At 58.4% G+C, this 22,889-nt stretch overlaps 1 protein-coding gene across 3 annotated transcripts in view; it reads left to right on the plus strand.

Moving 5' to 3' along the window:
* Nucleotides 1–22,889, plus strand: part of ABCG1 (ATP binding cassette subfamily G member 1) — a 74,703-nt gene that overhangs the window by 45,895 nt on the left and 5,919 nt on the right. For 2 of the 3 annotated variants that reach the window (XM_057306685.1, XM_026499067.4), the window contains 12 exons: nucleotides 6,654–6,771; nucleotides 8,445–8,577; nucleotides 10,562–10,612; nucleotides 14,103–14,248; nucleotides 14,518–14,641; nucleotides 15,555–15,669; nucleotides 18,302–18,486; nucleotides 18,627–18,728; nucleotides 19,709–19,877; nucleotides 20,676–20,776; nucleotides 20,873–21,031; nucleotides 22,154–22,272. In XM_057306685.1, coding sequence (XP_057162668.1) covers nucleotides 6,654–6,771; nucleotides 8,445–8,577; nucleotides 10,562–10,612; nucleotides 14,103–14,248; nucleotides 14,518–14,641; nucleotides 15,555–15,669; nucleotides 18,302–18,486; nucleotides 18,627–18,728; nucleotides 19,709–19,877; nucleotides 20,676–20,776; nucleotides 20,873–21,031; nucleotides 22,154–22,272 — 1,522 coding nt within the window. The remainder of the gene's footprint in view (nucleotides 1–6,653; nucleotides 6,772–8,444; nucleotides 8,578–10,561; nucleotides 10,613–14,102; nucleotides 14,249–14,517; nucleotides 14,642–15,554; nucleotides 15,670–18,301; nucleotides 18,487–18,626; nucleotides 18,729–19,708; nucleotides 19,878–20,675; nucleotides 20,777–20,872; nucleotides 21,032–22,153; nucleotides 22,273–22,889) is intronic. The other variant, XM_026499092.4, reaches the window with a different exon arrangement.

Below are 22,889 nucleotides of genomic sequence, written 5' to 3' on the forward strand. Positions count from 1 at the left end.
TTCTGCCTCGCTCTTCTCTGTCCTCACTTTCGTCCTTACATTTAATGGCACGGAGTTTAATCTGCTCCTTGAACCTCCTTAGGAAAACTCTGCACCGGGGACGTGTTCTAACCAGGCTGCCTGCCATATGGACTACCCAAGAAAGTCAGGATGACCCTGGATGGGAGAAGGACTTCCTCTGGAAGAGTGACCAGAGGGCAGCAGGCATTTCTTCTAGAACAGCCGGGGCTTCGCTTTCGCAGGGCAGACGGTCCATCAAGCCACCCCTCGTGAAGGCTTGCTGGCTTTCACACCGTGTGCACAGAGTGGGGGGGTGTCGTCTTCGAGGGGCACGAACGGGGCGTGAGCTGTTGTGAGCAGGGCGGGACTGAGCATGTGAGGGTCCGGGCACTATGGCAACAAATCACTACGCACTTGGTGCCTTCAGACTACACACAGGTACTGTCTTCAAGCTCAGGATGTTAGGGTCCCAAATCAGGGCTGTGTTCCTTCCAGAGGCTTCAAGGAAGAAGCTCCTCTTTGCCTTTCCCAACCTCAGTGGTTACATCCTTGCCTTGCGGCCCTTCCCCCGTCTTCGAAGCCAGCAGGTAGCATCTTCCGATTTCTCTTTCCCCCACCTCTGCATCCTGGGTCATATCTCCCAGCCCTGCCCCTGCCCCGCCGGCCTCTCTCTTTCCCTTAGAAAGACCTTGTGGTTATTTTGAGCCTGACTGGATAATCGGGGATAATATCTCCGTCTCAAGATCCTTAATTTAATCCCATCTGCAGAGTAACACGGATTCTAAGGATTAGGATGTGGACATCTTTGATGGCTATTATTCTGTCCCCCCATCACTCCCTCCCTCCATCCTGTATCCCCTCCCTCCCTCCCCCATCCCCCACCCCCATCCCTCCTTCCCTGCCTCTCTCCATACCTCCCACATCCCCTCCCTCCCCATCCCCCACCCCATCCCTCCTTCCCTGCCTCTCTCCATACCTCCCACATTCCCTCCCTCCCCCATCCCTCTACCCTTTCCATACCTCCCACATCCCCTCCCTTCCCCATCCCTCCACACTTTCCATACCTCCCACATCCCCTCCGTCCCCATCCCCACCCCATCCCTCCTTCCCTGCCTCTCTCCATACCTCCCACATCCCCTCCCTCCCCATCCCTCCACCCTTTCCATACCTCCCACATCCCCTCCCTCCCCATCCCCCACCCCATCCCTCCTTCCCTGCCTCTCTCCATACCTCCCACATCCCCTCCCTCCCCATCCCTCTACCCTTTCCATACCTCCCACATCCCCTCCCTCCCCATCCTCCACCCCATCCCTCCTTCCCTGCCTCTCTCCATACCTCCCACATCCCCTCCCTCCCTCATCCCTCCACCCTTTCCATACCTCCCACATCCCCTCCCTCCCCCATCCCTCCACCCCATCCCTTCTTCCCTGCCTCTCTCCATACCTCCATCCACCCAGAGTTCTCCTCATCCTGAACCCCCAACACTCAAGGCCTGAAAAACACCTGGACTTGCAGTTGGGGATTGATCTGAAGGAACGCGTTTCTAGTGTACCTGGGTGAGCTTTGGAGACATGGACTAGAACATTCTATCAGAGAATGGGCCCCGAGGTCATCTTTCCTCGCGCTCCCATGGAAGTGGGGCCCCTGATAGCAGCTGCCCTGAGGGCCCGTGATGAGGTGGCCCCTGTGGGTGACTCTGGAGACTGTGGCCCGGATGCCTCCCCTCCGTGAGCCCAGCAGCATGGTCCCTAGTTAGGATGGCACCGTGGGAAGTCTGGGAGTGACGGGGAGCAGCAGCCCTAAAGCCGTCCAGCAGCAAGCATGGACAGGCCAACTGCGGAGCTGGGTCTCGGCCGGAGTCCCCCTGGAGGTAGAGTGAAGCTCACTTCCTCTGCGAGCTGCCTTAGCTCTCCTGTTTGCCCCAGAGCAGGTGCACCCCATCCTTACCTGGCCTTTCCTCAACTCACAAGCACGCCTGCCGGAGAGAAATGACTTGGCAGGAGCCCAGCTGCCCCGGGTGCCAGGGCCAAACCCCGCTCCGAAGTTCGAGAGCAGGTTCCCAAGCTGTGGCCTGGGGACCGAATGAGCCCACCGCCCCCGATTATGGGTAAGGTTTGTAGGCACGTGGCCATGCCCATTTGCTTTTGCGGGAAAACCGCAGAGCCCGGTGGCTCCTATTCTGCGTGGTGCAGCCCCCTGGGCAAGGTCTTCAGTGAGGGAACCAACCCAGGACAGTGGCCCCTCTGTGGCCCTCCCTGCGGGGCTCCGCGCACCACGGTGGTCTGTCCACAGTTACGTTTGTGGCGTGCTTGCCCCCGGAGGGGTCTGCTCTCCTCTCCCGGGGCTCCCGCCGTTCCCATCGGCCGCCCAGTCCCGCGCAAGGAGACCGCTCGCCTTCGCCTGGTGCGGCTCCGAAACCAGACCTGGGGGCTGACTGACCCTGGGACCCCTCCAAACAGCCGCAGCTTCTAAAGCCGCAGCTGGGAAAAACCAAACCGAGTGAGCGAGTCTCTTGCTGGAGTTTGCGGGACAGGCTGCTGATTCTTTCCTGCAGGTAACCAGGATCAGGGGCCTGATGGGTCCCCAAGGGCTCAGACGGCAGGCCCTGGTTTGCCGGTGCTGCCCGCGAGGAGCCCTCCGAAACTCGTCTGCCGAACGCGGTTCTGGTGCAGCTGGCTGGGGGCAGGAGGTGGGAGGCGCGTCTAGAGCCCGTGGCCTCAGGGAGCCTCCGTCCCATCAGAGGAGGCACGCCAGGCCTCATGCATCCAGGGGTCCAGAACAGAGGCCAGGCTTGGGTGCCCCCCCAGTGACAGAACCCCTCCCTCACCCTGGCAAGAAGTTTTTGCTTCTAACTCAAGGGCATTTACGGAATGAAGAAGCTGAAGGGTAAGGGAGGGTTTGACCCGCTCAGAGCTCTTCTGATGCACACAGGGGATTTTGGCCTTAGCTTCCAGAACAGGAGCCAGGGGGCATCCTCGGCAAGGGGCGATTTTGTCTTTTGGGGAGGAAAGGCGTGTCGTGTCTTCCCGTTGCCTGAGCAGTGTTCATGTGTGGCGGACTGAAGGCAGCTTCCCAAGCTGAGCTGACAGTGGTGATTTGACAGGAGCTAGCCCGCCCTGGGAGCCGCTGCAGCTCCCAGGCGTCTCAGCCCGTTGCTGGCCCTGCCAGAGGCTCAGGCCCCGGGAGGAGGAGCCACTTCTGGGGCTGGGCAGCTTGGTTGGAATGTTGGCTCCTCCGCTGACCTGCTGCGTGACCTTGGGCAGATCAATAACCCTCTCTGAGCCCTTGGTTTCTTGTCTGCAAACTACGGAGAAGAAGCTAGTGCTCGGCTTGCCGTGAGGCATGAAGGGGAAGACGTGGGCAATGCTGGGGCCGGGCTCACCCCGGGCCTGTGCACCCAGGGCTGGCACTTGCCCGAGAGCAGAGCTGTTCTCCGAGCTTCTCCTTCAACGGCTCCTTTCTACAAAAGAAGACATCTGTGTGCCCCCCATTCAACTGAAGTTATGCTGCCGTGTGTCCCCTGAACCTTGTAGGTGTGACAGACACCGTGTCCCTCTAAAGCACTGTGCACCAACCTGGGTCCTAGTGCCAGCGCTTTGCCAGCATCCTCTGAGATGGAAAGACGAGTGTCTGAGCAGGGTTCCCGTGCCGGTGATGGAGGGACAGGGGCACTGTCCTCTCTGTCTTTGTCTCTTCTCTCCTCTCCTCTCCTGTCTGGGTTTTGCTTTGGCTTCTGGCCTGGCTGTTTTACAGACGGGCTGCCCGCACCCTGCGGGGGGTTGATGGGCATTGTGTGGCTCTGCCCCTCTGTGGTTTCTGTTCCCGGGTCCCCTGCGCATCACGACCCCCATCAGAAGCAGCAGGACAAGCATTTGTGTAAACGAGTGTCCGCGGCGCACGGAGGAGGAGGCAGGCGGCCCCTCCACGGTGCCCAGAACGGGCCTGGGCGGAGCTCCTGGGTGGGAGGTAGGGCCGGGGCTTGGGACGCCTCATCTCCACTTCCTATTTCTGTAAGGGGACACGTGCAAGGCTCTGCAGACAAGGATAGTTTCGTTACATAAAGACAGAGTTGTGCACATGTGGGACCCCCACAAACCCCCCTCTAAGGGGGTTCCCAGTCCCCCGGCTCCAGACCGAGGTCCCCACTCCGAGTGTGCACGTGGACCACTGCGGGTCTGGAAGTAGGACAGACTTCTCCAGTTGTCGCCACTGTCACTTCTATGATTCTTCTATCCCAAACGTGTGTTTGTCGTTTCTAAAGAAAAGCAGGTTTCTGACATGAGAGAGGCGCAGCCCTGAGCCGGGTCTTGCCCCTTCTCGGCTGCCTGATCCCGTGCAAGCCCCACACGGGAGGACCCCTCCCGGCCAGCCCGCCACCGGCCACCTGTCCTTTCAGGCTGCGCTGGGAGCCAGCGTCCCTCCTGGAGGCACGAGCCCTGAGCCTCACGAGCCTCGTGTGATCTGGCCGTGTATCCGTGCAGCCAGCATGGGGGTCCATGGGTAGACCCACCGTCCCAGTCACGGGCTGTAAATGGCAAGACCACAGGCTACACCCGAGGGTCCCACCTTCTCCCTTGAAAGGGCCCGCTGCCCCCACAGCTTCCTCACCCTTGGTGCACGTCCTGGCGAGCTGGCCCTGGGCATCACAGCCTGTGTGAGTTGTGCTATTATCTGGTACGCAGTGTGCACCCCAATACCAAGGGACAGCCCAGGGTGCTGTCAGAGGATCCCCCGTGGGCTCTGCCCAGAAGGAAAGGGCCTTTCAGAACCCCGGGGTGTGGGGCCGCCCCCAGGCCAGGGGACTGCCCTTGGCCTCCAAACAGCCCGTGGTCATCTCGTGGTCAGCGCAGGGACTCACCTGCACCCTCAGGTGGTTCCTGGTTCACAGGAGAACAGCCTAAGGGAGGGTTTGCTCAGGAGTAACCCCGATGCTGACCTGAACCGCCAGGAGGCCAGGAATGAAGGAACAGATGCCCGCCTGGCATTAGCGCTCCCTCGGTGATGTCATGCAGGTCCCTGTGGCCCAGGCCTCGGGGTGCCTGACAAGGGCCCCTGCCAGGAGCTCGACCTTGCAGAGGAGAAGCCACTGCTGTCCCCCAGCTTTTCCATGTGTCTGTCCACCAAGGGGCAGACACAGACTCTATGCTTTGGGGTCCCGGCCCCTCCCTGCACTGGTCTTCCTTTGCTCTGGTGCGTGTTTGCTGACCCGAGTCACCTTCGTCCCAGGGGTAGGCATGTGAGCTCCTCCTCCAGACTGCGTGCGTGCATCGTTCCTCTGCCCCTTTCCCACCCCGGTGACTGTCAGCCCTCCCCCGGCGACTGTCGCTCTCCGTAATGAGGCAGCTCGCAGGGCCACAAGCTTCCTGCCTTTTGCTTCCGCTCCTTTCTGCCTGATGAAACTATCCTTGGGGACTCCCTGTCCAAGTCGGGGTGGCACCTGGCGACAGGCGGGGTGTGGAAGTGTCCCATCTGTGAGAGACAAGTAGAGAGCTGGGCGAGAACTCCCCAGGCCCGTGCAGGTTTGGGGGTGCAGGGAGCATGTGGCCAGTGACAGGAGAAAGCCTAGAACAAGGGGCTCCGTGGAGGGCTTCACTCGCCCCTTTAACCGTTGGGTGTGGGGGGTCAGATACTTTGCATGATTGTGATTATCGGAGGGTCTGCTCTGAGGCTGTTCCTTAGGAACTGAGAAAATGTTTCTTTTCTTTCTTTTTTTTTAAGATTTTATTTTTTTATTATTTGTTTGACAGAGATAGACAGCCAGCGAGAGAGGGAACACAAGCAGGGGGAGTGGGAGAGGAAGAAGCAGGCTCATAGCGGAGGAGCCTGATGTGGGGCTCGATCCCATAACGCCGGGATCACGCCCTGAGCCGAAGGCAGACGCTTAACGACTGAGCCACCCAGGCGCCCCCTGAGAAAATGTTTCTGAACTAGGAGTCTTCACCTGTGGGTCCAGTTGCTTCTGTTTTGTTTATAGCACATCGAACAGTCCCCTGGAAGAAAGATGAACGTGGCTCTGTGTGCGACGCGAAGAGTTTTCCTTTGACGAAGCTCTCGGGGAGACTTGGCAGAAATTCCAGAGCAATTTGGTGTGGCTGCAAAATGATAAACTCTTAATTATTAATTAATTATTACTATTTTAATTACAACGTAATGATTTATGAATACATTTTACATGAATAATTTATATGAATATAAATTATAAATAAATGAAATAAGAATCATTTAACGAATAAAGGCACTTGCTTACTGTCACGGGGGCGGAGGCAGCGTGGCGGGTGGTGTGGCCCTGGGTTAAGATCTGTTCACACCGGCTGGGGTCCTAGGAGGCACCTGCTTCCTCATGGTGCAATGAGGTGGATTCCTTGTAGGCCAGATAACGCACGTGCAAGCGCGTCGGAGCCCTGCAGGGGCGCACACGAGCTGGGGGCTGCTAAGGGAGCCTCGAGATGCGGAGATGCCGCGAGATGCCTGAGGAAGGACACAGAGGAGGCTGACTTGCTTGCTCAGAGCTCGGCATTTTACGCCACGCATGCAAGACCTTGCTTTTAGCCTTGGTTGTGTCGTTAGTGCACTTGTGGGTTTGTCCCTCCTGCTGGGGGTCGAGCCCACGAACCCTGCCATGGCTGGAAATGAGTGTGATGTGCTTTCTGCAGGATACAAGACCCTCCTGAAAGGGATTTCCGGGAAGTTCAACAGCGGGGAGCTGGTGGCCATCATGGGGCCGTCCGGGGCTGGGAAGTCCACGCTCATGAACATTCTGGCTGGATACAGGTGAGTTCACCTGCCGCGGAGAACGGGGTTCTCGCCCCGTTGTTGGCCTGGGGGCAGCCCCTGGAAAAGCGAGGCCACCTCGGTCTGTCCTGTCACTCGTTGAGGTTCTGCACAGACTCTGCTGAGGCCTGCGGGGTCGAGCATTAGGAGGCAGAGGATTGGGGTCCCGGGGTGGCTCAGCATCCGACTCCTGGTTTCGGCTCAGGTCATGATCTCAGGGTCATGAGATGGAGCCCCGCATCGGGCTCTGGGCTCAGTGGGGAGCTTACCTGAGATTCTCTCTCTCCCTCTGCCCATCGCACTCTGCTCTCTCCCTAGATAAAGAAAACAAGAGATTTAAAAAAAAATGGAAGCTGAGCAGCAGGAGAACCATCAGGCTGGGGCCCGGGGCTCATGTGCTCTAGCCTGGGCCTGTGTTAGCCCCCGACATCCTGCCTGGTGTCTTTCCTGGGGGAGCGGCTGGAAAGCTGAATCTTTCCAAGCGTTCAGGTGCCCTCTTAGAGTCGGCTGGCCTCCCCTCTCAGGCTCCCATTTGCCAACGTTAGCGAGTACTGCTAATACTAATAATAATTTCATCTCCTGGGGAAAAAAAGGCGACTATCACCCCTTTCCTTAGGACCTCTGAATTACTCTTCAACACCACAAATTAGGATTTTTTAAAACCTCTCCTATGACAAGTTTCTGCCTGTTGCATTCATGTCGAAAGGTTGAGGCCAATGCCCAGCATCATGGGGACGCGTGGCAGGGGTGGGGGTGCCCACTCTCAGCACATCCACACCCACCGCCGCTGCCTGGCCCGGGGGGTGCTCGGGCAGTCTGGGGCCGCTGACCGCTGCCTGGAGTTGCCTGGGCCCCGAGCCTGGCTCCCAGAGTGGCCAGGAGGAAAGAGGCTAAGGTCGCAGTACTGGCCGGGATGAAGCTGGAAACCAGATGTGATTTCACTGGTGTCCACAGCCCCTTGGTGTTTCTGTGCTCCAGGACATCCAGGAGGCAGCCCTAAGGGGGATGCCTGTGGCTCCCCCCCGGGGCTGAGATGACGCACCCAGAGAGCCTGGGGCAGCGCAGACGCACAGTGGGTCTGGGAGGGTGAGGGAGAGAGGGGGGCTGGTGTCTCTGGGGTGCGTACGCCGTGCCCTGACCTACTGTCGAGTGAGGGGACAGCTTCCCCTGTGGAGAAGGAGCATCCCCATGGCCGCAGGGGTGCAGGGCCCAGCCCCCTCCTCTGAGCCACCCGTGCACTGGGGGCCTGCTCCTTCCGCGCCCTCAGGAGCTGGTTCTGACAGATGGCCACCTCCTTGGTGGCAGAGTCCCGGCCTTTGGGAGCCCTTGGTGTAGCCTTGGCTACTCACGAGATCATTTGGAAGCCAGTCTCACAAAGCCCAGCACAGCTGGGGTGTCGTCCGACCTGGGCCCGCAGGTGGGAACACCCACGCGTACCCCTGCTCATTAGCACCTGTTACGTGTGGGTTCGGTACAGCTTCCCCTTCCGTCCTGGGCATGTTCTCCGCGCAGCTCCTTCCTGAGGGTCCCGGTGCTCTTCTGGGCCCCCATCCCTTCCTGCCCCTTGGCGTCCCTGCGATAAACGCTCCAGCTGGGAAGCTGCGGGGAAGGGGCCACTCCCCTCCCCGAGGCCCTGCGGGAGTTGCTGACGGTATGCTGTGTGGGCTTTGCAGGGAGACGGGCATGAAGGGGGCCGTCCTCATCAACGGGCTGCCCCGGGACCTGCGCTGCTTCCGGAAGGTGTCCTGTTACATCATGCAGGACGACATGCTGCTGCCGCACCTCACGGTGCAGGAGGCCATGATGGTGAGCCACCCCCCTGGCCTGCGCCCAGCCGGCCCGCCTCCCTTCTCCCCCGTGAGACACAGCAGGGCCCAGTGTGGGGCCGGGGCTTGTGGGTCACCTGCGTGCTGTCAGGTGGGGCTCCGACACCAGGCCTGCTGTTTGGACAGCTCCATTGAGCACAAACTCCCAACACCCCGGGTTCTCGTAGACTCTGGGCGGCAGAATCGTGGCCACGTGTCCACATGTGTGAGGAGGTTATGGACCCACCTTCGTGGGTGAGCACTTGGTGTCCACAGTCCTACCACCCGTGGGCCATCAGCTGTCCTTATTTGTGGCTCTTGGCCCGAGTTCCCCAACCTGGCGCCTGGGTTCAGGCCCTGAGTGTCTGGTCCTCGGCCCCCCTGCCGGCCGGGGTCGGGGGGATTGAAACCAGCCTCTGCTGCACACCACTGCCTCCCAGCCCTGTGCACGCAGTGGCCCACGGTCACCAGGACCGTGGCAGCGAGCCTTCCCCTCGCCCGCTGCAAAAGACCAGGCCCAGCCTCCAGGCCCCTCCCCGTTCTCAGCTGCTCTGCCTCACGCCCTGGTCAATCAATGGGCATTTGCCTTGGTTTCCCTGACAAGAGAGGTCTTGCCCTGTGCTTCTGACTTGGATGGGGCAAAGCTTCCTCTCTGCGGAGTTGGAGAGTGGCTGCCTGGCATTTCCTCTGAAGGGCACTCCAGGGGATTCTACCTCCTCAAAGGGCAGCGGGCAAGATGTTGGGTACGCAGGCTGCCCCCTCCCCTGCTCTGCGGGTTCTCCTCATTCATGTCCCTGGGGGCCGAGTGTTCCGGAAGGGGGAGAACTCTCCACCAGGCTGGGCCTCGCCAGCAGACACATGCTCAGGGCCCCTAAGAGTTTATCCAGCCTCTGCATGGCCATTCTGACCGGGGCACCGGGAGCTCAGGAGGGGTTCAAATAGAACAGCACATTTGGGAACCCCAAGCTTTGCTGATTCTTGAATTGCGACTTCGCCTTCTCTCCGGTGACCAGAGTTTAGCGTCTCAACCAGCTATTGACTAAACACCTGGTTACTTGACCAAGAATCTTCCCTTTGACTTCCAGCTCGATCACTGATTTCTTATGCAGACAAGATTGGCGCCTGTCCCCAACCTGTCACCGGGCTCTGCTGTGAAATTCATTTTCAGAATGAAATTAGGTTTTGATCTTGAGAGGTTTATGATGCCTTTGAAAATCACCTTTCACTTGAGGGAATCCTGCCTTTTGCTTTTGAACGTCCTGCCACAGACGTAGGGACCCAATCCCAGCCACGTGTCAGAACAGCTATGCGTTTCCACGTGCTGCTTTTGACCCTCACGACCACTGGGCAGACCACAAAGTGACCCTGGGTATTGCCCGGCAGGTGGCTGGCCCTGCGACCCCCCAGGCTTGGCGTCTTCCCCAGCTCACCAGCTGGAAAGTGCGCCCAGGAGGAAACGGAGCAGTCCCCCTTGTCCTTGTCCCCCAAGGCCACCCCCAGAAGGGGGCAGAGCAGACCCGGGGCTGTTACTGGAGGCTGATGGCCGTTCGCGGTCTCACCGAGCAGTGCCAGGGGCCCCGTGCCGTGCCAGCGAACAGGAGCTCAAGCAAAAGTAAACAACAACAAAACCGGAGCCCTTGCATTTAGCTCTGACCAATGTCTGTGGTGTAAACACTGCACTACGGAGCATTGTCATCTGTCGGTGCTCTAACAGGTGGCCCGTGGCTCCCCACATCCACAGCAGTGGTCTTCACTGATGCCTGGAGTCTCCCGGTCGGTCCGTTGCCCGCACCTGCCTTCCCTCTGGGCGTAGCAGAGAAGCCGTCGAGATGACAGGCAGCATCCCAGACACTGACTGCTCTCCTGGGCCCTCCCTTGTTTGGCCAAGGAGGGTGGGAAGCCCAGACCTCCGCGGGTGTCCTCTGTCACGTCAGAGTGAGGTCTGCCCTGCTGACCGCCATCCCTTCTGATTTGCACCCCCGCAGGTGTCCGCCCACCTGAAGCTCCAGGAGAAGGATGAAGGCCGGAGGGAGATGGTGAGTGTGCGCTGAGCCGCAGGCAGTCCCGAAAGTGCACGAAATTCGTTTGGCAAATGCATGGGGAGGGACTTTTGGGCACTGGTTTTGTTTGCTGTTTGTCACCCAGTCTTCTGTGCGGGGGACGGTGACATCTCAGTGTGCGCTCCGGCCTGGCAGCTGGGGGCCCAGACTCTCAGACCTTGGCGCGGCCACCAGCCGGCAAGGACGCGGCAGGAAAGCTTAGTGGCCCGAGCACGCCAGCCTCGACATTCGAGCAGGCGCTCTGCCCCTTTAGTGCTCAGTATGCTTTACACTCCATTGTTCTTATAAAACGCTAACAGTGAAGATGGTTAGTCATTCCCCTAAAAATAACCAGCCTCCACCCACACACACTCACAAGAAGAAGTTTGGTTCTTACACATTATTAAGCAGCCTTTAAAAATATATATCAAAAAACAAGTTTCTGGGATGCTGGAGACCTTCTAATCCTCTTCATCCCCCCTCCGCAGCTCCCCCAAAGCCAGGGGCCCAGGGAGGGTGCCGGGAAGCAGCCCCTGGGAGGCGGGAAGCCCCACACAACCCCACGCAGCCCCACGCAGCACGGGGGGGCACTTATGCGTACACATCATCTGGGGGAACCTCAGCTTCCCTCCTCTGCTCCCCAGCCAGCCTGGCGCTAGTGGGATTTCCATGCAAGAGTAGCGTTGGGTGAAATCCCACTCATGCACGATACCATCTTGTCTTCTATAGCCTTGGAAGACGAGGGTCCGGCCATGGAACGAGGAGGGTCTGTAGGCTAGCACCCTGCTGCAACTTGCCCCTCACGTTTGCTGTAAATCAGAGTGATGTGGCGTGTGCCGTCAAGAACTATTAACAGCGATTCTATTTACTGCATCCATTCCCTTTCCTGCAGCGCATAATAGTTAACATGACATACATGTGTCATGAGGACAGTGCTGGGCATCGCTGGGGCATCCCCTCTCTCCCGCGGCCCCCCAACCCGGCTGCCACCCTCCAGAACCCTCAGGATCAGCCCAGGAGTCGGGGGTCAGCTGCCCTGTGCAGGTGGGAGAGGGCGCACGACCCCTGTGCTGTTGGGGTGCTGCCTGGGGAGCTTTCATTCTGAGGTCCAAAGGGGTGAAATGGATTACTGGAACCCAGAACAGAGACGTGGCAGGTGTGGGGACCACGCCATCGGGCAGCCGGTCAGGGTCTTTGGGGAGGGCCACGGGAGCCCACTCTGCCTGCTCTACGGAAGGGACAGGGGCGAGACTGCCTTCTTGGTAAGGCAAGGAGGTGTCTCCGGTGGGCCAGGCCCACGGGCACGTCCTCCATATGCTGGCCTGAGACGCGGACATGAGGACACCCACGTGCTGCTCTCAGCTGGGTTTACAAGAGCAAAGACATGAAGTCAGCGAGGGTCTTCTCTGCCGACTGTGTGACTGAGTCCTCCCGTGGGAGCGGGAGCCTTGCCCCTGTCCAGATTCGTCTGCTGCTGGATTGAGCAAGGCGCCAAGCCATCCCCGTGGGGTCTGGAGCTGCTCTCGGGTCCCACACACGCTTCTCACCGGAAGCGCCCATTCCAGTCCGGCCAAGTGTAGGGCCCGCCTCTCCCAAGAAAGCATCCGCAGGACTGTGTGGTTATTTCAAGGATGAAAGAGCGGCCCAGTGCCTGCCCTGACTCATTTCCCTCGAACCTAGGCTGCGGTTGTTTGTGTCTCGTGGAAACAATAGAATGGAATGTTCTAGTAGGTAACGGAATGTGTCATCCACAGCCTTCCTTGGTTCCCAGAAAAGCAGCCTCAGCCCTCGAGGGTTCCCAGCAAGGGGCTTGTTTGGAGTGAGATCTCCCAGGGCTGGGACATTGTTCTTTCTGACTAGTTTTACTACAAAACCAGCCTGCAGAGCATCCCTCTGGAGAGAGCGCTGGAGAAACGGGCTGGACGGGACAGGGGAAGGGCCGGCATCGACATTTGCCTCCACCTCCAGCATCCTGTCCATGGCGGCCGAGGGCACGAGGGGCGGGGCACGCCCGGCCACAGGGAGGGAGCTCTGTGAGGACAGATGGTGGAAGGGAATGGCATGTGCCATGCCGTGGGGGGCCCCAAAGGTGAGCCTGGAGTGACTGGAGTGACTCTTCATTCGGCAAGTTCGGCCTGTGGTTCCAGAAGGCCGTAGAAGCTTGGTGGCTCTGGGAAAGCCAACAGATGCTGGCTGCAGGGGAAGAAAGCCATGCTAGAGAGCCCTCCCCACCTGCCCTGCCTTGATGGCCCTTCCTGGGCAACCTCGCTGACCTTCTTTCCTGATTGGGATCCCTCAAATGCAGTGCATTCGAGAAGGGCAGCGGGTTGGGTTTACAGATCAGCAAGGAAAAAGCCTCGTGGGATTCGGACCCAGGTCCGCCTGACCCAACTGCCTCCTGGCCTCTGGGACAGTAGTGCCCTGGCTCAGCCTTTCGCCCAGCCTGCATTTTGTCAGTAACTCAAGAGCTGGAGTGGAAACTTTCTTTTCTGTGAGTTCTTTCACCTTCTGGATGACCTCATCTTCCTGCAGAAGCCCCTGGACTGGGGTCCACCACCAGGGGCCGGGATGGTGGCCTGGCGTGTTCTCGCGGGAACTCCAGGAAGGCTGGCCCTGGGAAGTGAGCCTGGGGTGGAGGCGGGGTGGGTGACCACAGACCCCCACTGTCCCAGGGCCTGCTTCCAGGAAGACACCTGAACACCGCACTCAAGTCTGCTGACTCCTGTTCCCCGAGTCAATACTGGATCAGTGATCTGGAGTGGACATGGAGGCCTAGTCACAGTGGACTGTTTATATCTCGGTGCCCGGCCTGCTTCCTGGAGAGGGACGTGGGCAGGGACCCCGTGGAAGGAGTGACTGCGTCAAGCCGTTTCCTGGCCTTACTGCCCCATCAGAGCCCTGGTTCTCCATGATGAGTGCCAGCGGGAGGCTTTCCTTCTTCCTGAGAGGCCTGGCCGGCGTGGCTTGGGTCTGCGGGAGCCGTGGGCCCTGCTCAGCCGTTGATAGCTGCTGGTGAATACAGGGCCTCCTCTGTGCCAAGCTTTACGCCGCGTGCTCCATTGCTCTCGCATGTCGCCGTCACGATGGCCCTCCCCGTTGTGCTTCTCAGACACTTGATCAGCCGCTGGCTGTGTGTGCCGATCCCCCCGTTCTGCACATGGTCATGGAGCACCTTCCCGGGCCTGAGCGAGGCTTACAAGGGCGGGAGCCTGCCAGGTCACCAGCAGGAGGCAGAACGGGGCCTCTGGCCCCAACGGGCCTGGCTCCAGCACTGCTCCCCAGCCTCCTGGGCCCAAACCAGGACCTCAGACTTGGAAAGGCACCTGCCCCCTTGGCAACGGGCAGCCTGGGATGGGCCCTGATATGCAGCCCCATCCGTGTGTCCGCGAGGGGGTTGGGGGAGGCACAGGCGTTTCCAGATGGCCTGGAGGTGAGGAGGCGCGGCAGGCAGTCCCTGATGGCAGCTCTGGCTCTGCTGCTCCCCCAGGTCAAGGAGATCCTGACGGCTCTGGGCTTGTTGTCTTGTGCCAACACACGGACTGGAAGCCTCTCTGGTGGCCAGCGGAAGCGCCTGGCCATTGCCCTGGAGCTGGTGAACAACCCTCCCGTCATGTTCTTCGATGAGCCCACCAGGTAATCAAGAACAGTGGAGAAGAGCCCTGCCCAGTTTTTGCAGGAGCCCCTAGAGTCACCTCAGAAGGGGGAAGCATGTGCTCTGCCTGCCCATCTTTTTCTCCTATCCTGGGGCCCCAGAGCAGAGACCTGACTTCCCCCCCTCCCTGTCTGACTCTAGAAGATATGAGGGGCTCAGGTTTGCAGGACGGAGCTCCCCACTGTGCTATGAATGCAGAGTATGGTTTGGGGGGTCCCACAGGCATTTCACGGTGCCCCTTGCCTTACAGTGGCCTGGACAGCGCCTCCTGCTTCCAGGTGGTCTCCCTGATGAAAGGGCTGGCGCAAGGAGGGCGGTCCATCATCTGTACCATCCACCAGCCCAGCGCCAAGCTCTTTGAACTCTTCGACCAGGTACATGTGGTGATAGCCCAGGTGACACCAAATCCCAGGGACTCACAGTTTCCTGGCAGTTCCTGGGGGTGTCTTCATTTTTGAGTGGCCTTAAGTGTTATGTTTCATAAGACTCTGGAGTCATAAGCAGCTAAGGTGGCAGGGCGGGAGAGGGTAGAAGGAGCTGGCCGGTATTCTCCCTCTGGAGCTGATATCCGGCGGAGGGGTCTGACATTGCTAAAGCTTTTCCACCCTCACCCCTGTAACAACGGGGGAACACTTGTTTTACAGAATTGAATGGCAGGTTATCATATGTGTACAACACCATTTCTTTTATAAATTGTAGGTTTTGATATTGTAAGCAAAAAAAAAAAAAAAAAAAAAAAGGCCCAGGGATGAAATGTGTACAGCTTCAAGATTTTTCCTAGCAGCTGGTTGGTGTGAGGGGAAAGAAAAGCAATATAATACATGTCCATATGATATCTTCCCTGTCTTAAAGTTCCCTTTGAACTTCAGCATTTTGGGGAGGTAATATAAAACTCTCCTGAAAGAAAGAGAAATTGATTGTGGATGGGTGGTTGGGTAGGTGGGTGGGTGGATGGCTGGATAAATAGAAGGTTGGATGGGTGGTGGATGGTTGGGTGGATGGTGGGTGGATGGCTGGGTAGATAGGTAGGTGAGTGGGTGGGTGGATGGAAAGATGGGTGGTTGGATGGAAGGTTGGATGGGTGGTGGATGGATGGGTGGATGGATGGGTAAATGGGAGGGTGGATGGATGGGTGGGTGGGTAGTGGATGCATGTGTAGATGGTTGGGTAGGTGGGTGGACAGAAGTTTGACTGGGTGATGGATCGAGGGGCCGATGGATTGGCAGCTCCTGTTGCTTTACAAAGGAGGACGAGGTTGATGTTCTCCCTCTCCTTACTTTTTTCCAGCTTTACGTCCTCAGTCAAGGACAATGTGTGTACCGGGGAAAAGTCTCAAATCTCGTACCATACTTGAGGGATTTAGGTCTGAACTGCCCAACCTATCACAACCCAGCTGACTTTGGTAAGTAGAGCCTTGACCCGCTGGAGGGGAAAGAAAGGGGCTGTTTTCCACTCTCGGTGGGTTTCTGCGTTTACCTGAAGCCCCCAAATCTGGAATTCCTTGAATCCACATATGGCTCAACTCCCTTCCTGTGGTGGCACTTCTAAGAACAGATAAGAGTTTTCTTTCTTCCAGAGAAGATATCTGGGAGCTAGAACAAGGATGCTGTGGTTAGGAGCCGTGTTTCCTAATGCTTTGCCGTACTGGGTATCTGATTTAAAGGAAGGTATTTCTGAAAATAAATAACCTTTAAAAATAAAAAATGACCCTTTTACATTGATGAACTGAGGTGTTAAAATGTGGATTTAAATTACCACCAAACAGAACAAAAAAGGGGATGCTCAGAGTCCAGAGACCAAGTTGATGGTCTGAGCTCCGTCTCCTGAGTTGGCGGTCCCAGGGTTGGCAGCCCAGTGCGCCATGTCTCGGCCCTTGAGAGGCAGGAGCCCACACCTGCATGCTGGAGTTGCTCCCAGGCACCTCCCCTGGCCATGCCCTCCAGGGCGTTGATGCCACTGCTGTGGCCATCACTTTCCCCCCACCCGCTGGGGCTCTGGGCCCAGCACCTCTCCTCCACACCATACCCCATACACCTGTCAGCAAGCCACACAGCCTCTCCAGACCGTGTCTCCAAAACCAATTCTCCTCCTCCACCCAGCTCTGCAAGCCAGGGAGCCTGGCATCCCTCTTGCCTTCTCTTTTTCTCAAGCTTCATATTTACTAGACCGCCAAGTGCTTGACACCCCCCACCCAGTCGTGTTCCCCCACCTCAGCCCCTGTGCTGGGGTCGAGTCTTGGCCAGCACATTCTGCCTGCCCATGTCTGCTGCAAGGAAGCCCCACAGGCTGGTTGGCCTAAAACAGCAGAAATTCATTCTCTTGCAGTGCTGGGGCTGGAAGTCAAGGTGTGGGCAGGGCCGTGTTGCCTCGGAGGGCTCCAGGGGAGGGTCCTTCCTGCCATTCTGGCTCCTGGAGGCTCCAGCATTCCTGGGCTGGTGGCTGGGCCTCTCCAGTCTCTGCCTTTGTCCTTGCATGGCTTTTTTTCTCGGTGTCTCTGGATGTCCTCTCCTCCTCTTGTAAGGACACCAGTCATGGGACTCAGGGCCCACCCTAAATCCAGGATGATTTCATCTCAAGATCCATAACTAGTTATATCTGCAAAGAGCATTTTCCAAATACAGCCACATTCTGAGGTTCCAGGTGGACATAAATGGGGGGGACCCTCTCAATCTAATGCACTCCTTCTCTGTCCCAGCCATCAGCCTTTCTCATCCAGATGTTTCTCCCCCAAGCAGCTGGCCACAGCACTGCTGGGATTCCATATCTCTACAACATCATCCCCCAAATTGTGTTCCACGAGAACATGGTTCCCAGGCCAGGCTCTATCTTCTGAGACGTGGGTCATGACAGAGAGGGGGCACATAGTGGACAGGAAGGGGCCGAGGGAGAGGGAAGTCTCACCTAAAGAGAGGCTTCAGCGTGTTTTGAAGGCAGTGGATGGAGCCAATGGTCATCACACACTTGTTCCCCAGAGAGAGAAAGCAGGTGGGGGCAGGGACCACTGAGCAGGGGCAGAGTGGGGAGGTCCAGAGCTTGCAAAGAGGAGAAAACCTAGGGGGTAGGAAACCAGGCACACGGGACTGTGGGAAGGTCTCAGGAAGGTGAGAGTATTCCCTTCTGGCAGCTTCTCTTCCCTCTGCGTCACGGGAGAGAGGGCGGGAGGGGAGGGGAGAGTGGCCGTGTGGAGCATGGTGGAGCATGGGGTGGGAGTGAGCAGGTGAGCCAGCCACGCTGGGCTCGTGTGGCATCACCGATGACGACGTTCTCTTGTGGCAGCATGTCCTGGTTTATGACAGGATCTAGGAGGGCTCGGGGAAAGCAGATAGCTGGTGTGGCCAGAGGGCAGGGCCAAAAAAATCGAGGCCGGTGACTTTGGGTTTCAGCAAGGATGTTAGTGAGGGGAGGGGCCGTGGGAAGGAGGCATGGGAGATCGCAGGTCACGGTGGGAGGGAGCGGCAGTTGTGTGGGGTGTGGAACCAGGGGCCACAGAGAGGCCGTGGGATCCAGAGACGGGTCTGGAGGACACGCTCCCTGGGGATCAGGAGGTGGGGCTGACAGTCCCAAGCTGGCCAGTGGCTCTGGGCCCCTCTCCATGGTGCTGAAGCTCTGTCTCTGCGCCCATCGCTCCCGCTCCCTGTGGAGCCCAGAAGGACACGCAAGCCCCCTCTTGCTCATCCCTTGCCTCCAATCCTGGGGCTTGAATGCCCGAGGCAGGCATTCAGGAAACATCACTGGGTGAATAAGTTAATAGACGCACGAGCTGGTTACCTCTCAGGCTCCCTGGCATCACCATCTGAATTTGCATTTCTAGGATCCTGACATGATACATGGCCTTGCTGGGGGTTTTAGAGCTGATGAAATATTGGTTGCAGAATGAGCTTATCCTATCATGCAGCATCCATATAATCCGTTAAAAGTACTCCTGCGAGGCTCATGGCTGTATCGTTGCAAAATGAACAAGGCCTGGGCTCACATTAGTGACGGGGGCTCCTCCCCAGGGGGGCCTGGGGCTGACCCGTCTGTGTCTCCCACAGTCATGGAGGTCGCGTCTGGCGAATACGGCGATCAGAACGGCCGCCTGGTGAGAGCCGTCCGGGAGGGCATGTGTGACTCTGACCACAGGAGAGAGCCCGGGGGGGATGCCGAGGTGAACCCTTTTCTTTGGCACCGGCCCTCTGAAGAGGTAAAGCAGGCAAAACAATTGAAGGGGTGGAGAAAGGTAATGCAAAGCTCCAGCCCCCCCGCGGGACGGCTGCATGCTGCGCCTTGCACCCTGCCGCATGGGGGCTCTTGCTCAGCCAAGGGGAGCTGTGTCGGGGCTGGCGGCTCATGTCCCCCCGTTCCTGTGTGTGCCCGCAGGACTCCACCTCCATGGAGGGCTGCCACAGCTTCTCGGCCAGCTGCCTCACCCAGTTCTGCATCCTCTTCAAGCGGACTTTCCTCAGTATCATGAGGGATTCGGTAAGGCTGTTGGCCAATGTCTCTGAGGGCAGAGGGGGCTGCGGGGTCACTTCCCTGTTAGTTCATCCTGACTGAGCTCTCAGGCTGTTTTCCCTGCATTTGCATGGGTCAGCTTTCCCTCTGTGATGCTGCCGTGACAAACACTCCCCAGTGGCTAGACAGGAAATACGCAGGTTGCGCTGCGGTCATGTGTTGGCGGCTGTGGCTGGTGGCCCCACCCTACGTGTCTCATCCTGGGACCCAGAATGGAGACACGGCTCCTTTTCTGGAACATGGCAAGGGCACTGTAAAAGTTCCCACTGGAGGTGGCAAACCCTCTCTTGTGCTTGCGTTCCTCTGGCCAAGCCCAAGTGGGAGGGTGCTCCTCTCTGAAGGAGGCCCTGGGGCACAGGGCGCTGGCAGGTGCACAGAGCCCGGTTGGGGAGGAGGTGGCGAGAGACCGGGAGCCGTGATCCTGTCCACCCATCACAGTGGACAATCTGGCAGGCTCCCTGCTGAGGAGAGCTGAGGGCCCAATGGGGCCTCTGGGACTGCTTTGACCGCTGGGGGCCTTGTCGCTGCTCAGGCTAGAGCACTCTGGGGAGGGGCCTCAGCTGTATCCGTTCTCTGCCCCTCCCAGCACTGTCCCCTCCTCTGAAGGCAGACTGCCCTTCGCGCCATTCGTGAAGGTGATTTAACAGAGGACAGCAAGTGCTTCTGTTTTAACAGCAGCAAGCTGCTGTGTGTCTGTGTGTATGTGTGTGTCTGTGTGGGTCTCTGTGCGTGTCTCTGTGTGACAGTAAACTCTGTGTGTGTGTGTGTGTGTGTGTGTGTGTGTGTGTGTCTGTGTGTGTCTCTGTGTGTGTGTGTCTGTGTGTGTGGGGGGGCTGGGGCTTGTTTTTCTGGAGGAGAAATCGGGGGCCTGATGCCTCCGAAGGCCTTGGCCTCGCGGTCTTTGCCCGACCCCCACGCCCATCAGCGAGAACCGTGTCTTCCCCCAGGTCCTGACGCACCTGCGGATCACGTCTCACATTGGAATCGGGCTCCTCATCGGCCTGCTGTACCTGGGGATTGGGAACGAAGCCAAGAAGGTCCTGAGTAACTCCGGCTTCCTCTTCTTCTCCATGCTGTTCCTCATGTTCGCGGCCCTCATGCCCACCGTTCTTACGTGTGAGTGCCTGACCCTATACCCACCTGCCAATGGGGGACCGAGGTCATGGCTTGCCCGATAGATGAGTTTTGTGACACAGAACATCTTGGTTTTTTGAAATATCACTTTCTTTGTTGACAGAGACTATCGTATTTTCTCTTAGACAAGAAAATACATGCCATGTTTAAGCCAAAGGAATTAATCACTAATGGAGCAACTTGAGCATTGTGGAAAACTGACGAGAGAGATTTCTAAAAAGTTGTCTAATCTGGAACCCCTCGAATCTTACTGCTTAACTGTTACCTCATTCACTTATTACGCCCGCCTGCCGTGGCAGGGTTTGTGAGTGAATAAAGCTATTCTAGATGGACTTCCATGGTTCTAGATGGTTTGCAGAGCACGCTGCCCTCGCGCACTCCAGGCTGACAGTAAACCCCAGCATAAAACTTGCCCCAGTGTCGCCTCCCTGAATGGCCCTGCATGCTCAGGACTGGGGGATCTTGCCCACGGGAGGAATCTCACTGGTCAGTGTCGAGCTTAGCAGGAAACACTTGTGCGAGTCACTACGATAATGCTCCGTATCCGAGTAGATGTTCTCCGCTCTTCGACTGTCCGCCCGGTGACCCTTCGGGTTAGAAACACGGTCGGCAGCTTGTCCAGGCTGGTGAATCGTTCCGTGGGTCTTAGCTCAGTGTCCGAGTGCCCCACACACTGCAGGTGCGCCTCGCAGCCCCCAGCACGGCACGAGCACGCCTGGGGGGACGTCCAGCTGGCGGGCTGTGTCTGCCTGACCCCTTTGCCCTCCTTCTGTCTCCTAGTTCCCCTGGAGATGGGAGTATTTCTTCGGGAGCACCTGAATTACTGGTACAGCCTGAAGGCCTACTACCTGGCCAAGACCATGGCCGACGTGCCTTTCCAGGTGTGTTGGTGAAGGGGCAAGGGATCTCCGTCATTCCCCGTGGAAGGGGCGGGAGACGCCCGTTTCCACGAGGGGTGACGGACGCTGTGCTTGCAGATCATGTTCCCCGTGGCCTACTGCAGCATTGTGTACTGGATGACGTCCCAGCCGTCCGACGCCGTGAGGTTCGTGCTGTTCGCGGCGCTTGGCACCATGACGTCCCTGGTGGCGCAGTCCCTGGGTCTGCTCATTGGAGCCGCATCCACGTCCCTGCAGGTACCAGCCGAGGACACAACACGGGGAGGGGGGCTTCCTTCTCCACCTGGGCCAGTGAGGCCGGGAACCTCCTCCCGAAAATGCCTCCTCCTAATTCTGCCCCGACTTCCTGGATTGACTTCACCAGGTTGATGCCCAGGGAAGGAACCTCATTGCCATGGCTGGTCAGGGTTGGCACACTGACAACAGCAGGTGCCCTTAGGTGGCCCTAGTGCCTGCCAGGCGCTGTTCCCAGTGCTTTCTGCATCATAGCTCGTTGAGCCCCAGGCAACCCCCCACCCCGAGCTGGGGTGGCGCTATCCCCATTTCACAGTGGGGGAGACTGAGGCCCAGAGAGGAATCATGATCTGGTCAGGGTCGTGCCGCTGGCTCGGAGACCAAGCTCTCAATGCCTATGTTTTGCTGCCGCTGGGGGATCCACCCTGCCATCCCTTGGCCCCCCACCGGCAGCCTGTGCCCCGGGGCTTCACATGCCCCCCAGCCTGCCAAACCCATGTGCTTCTACAGCTCCTGCAGGGGTGGCCTCTCTGTCCCCCAAAACAAAGCCACACTCTGGTGAATCGTGTGCACCCCAGGCCTTCCACACACGCCCCTCCCCTGCCGCTGGGTGTGATGGGCTCTCCATTTCCGTCTTCAGAGCCCACTGCCAGTGATCGCTCAGCCTCCAGGGCGGTCCCCTCGTCCGTGGATAGGCATAGCGATGGTGTGTATCGGATAGCCATGGAACACACTCAGCCCCACCGACGCCCCAAGTGCCCAGGAAATGGTGCTCCTTGCCCCTTCCTCCCTCGGACACAGCAGCAGCACCTCCAGATGCTGTCCCGTGGCCTCATCGCCATTCGCCTTGGTCCCTGCCTCCTGCAGGAGGCTCTCTCTCTTCGCCCTCCCTCTGCTGGGGCCCCCTGATCTCTGAAGACGACATCCCCGCCCCTCCCTGCACGGACACAGGCTGCGGGCTGGAAGACAGGGGCTCCTCAGTGCCGTCCTGGCCTTGTGTGAGCCTGGAGCCCTGGCCCTTTCCCAGCTGCTGGTGACTCTCCCCAGACACATGGGATACGGCCCCCAGGGGACATGAGGAAACCACCTGCTGCCCCTGAGCACGTCCCCTGTGTGTCCCCCCAGGTGGCGACCTTTGTGGGACCCGTAACGGCCATCCCCGTCCTCCTCTTCTCGGGGTTCTTCGTCAGCTTCGACACGATCCCGGCTTACCTGCAGTGGATGTCGTATGTCTCCTACGTCAGGTAACGTGTGTGGGGTGTGAGCGCTCGGGGCTCCGTGTGGACAGAGGGAAAGGACAGAAGCCACTTCTTAGCCACCAGCTCGATGCCAGCGTGATGCTTGCACCATGAATCCAAGACTGTTGGTGCCTTTCAGTTTTTCCTAAGTCTCGTGTGTCCGCACCCTTTCGAACACACACGCACACACACACACACACACACACACACACACAAGGATAAGATAAATACTAGGAGTTTGTGCCTTGAAGAAGCCATGGTGGGCCCCTATGTTCTGCCCATTTTGGAGAGGGCCATGTGGGGGCGTATTTCCACCTCACGAACCTCGTCCGTCTCTGGAATGAACAGCGCTCGTAGCAAGGTTCTGACTCTGTATAAATCCAGTGGAAACCAAGTTATGTTTCAAACATCCTAGTATCTTTGAACAAGAGCGTCCTGGCCCCCGGGCACTGCAGCGTTCGGACCTCATCCTCTCTGCTCCGGGTCCTGGCGCGTCGGCCTCCCCGGCAACGCCCATCTTCAGAGCGCTTCTCCCCCAGCTGTGGTGATTCCATGTGACACGCAAGAGCCAAAGTCGGGAACAAGCTTTCTTTTTCTAGAATGTCAGTTCAGACCCAGATGCA

This window comes from Ursus arctos, unplaced genomic scaffold (assembly GCF_023065955.2).
Source record: "Ursus arctos isolate Adak ecotype North America unplaced genomic scaffold, UrsArc2.0 scaffold_4, whole genome shotgun sequence".
NCBI classification, from domain to species: domain Eukaryota; kingdom Metazoa; phylum Chordata; class Mammalia; order Carnivora; family Ursidae; genus Ursus; species Ursus arctos.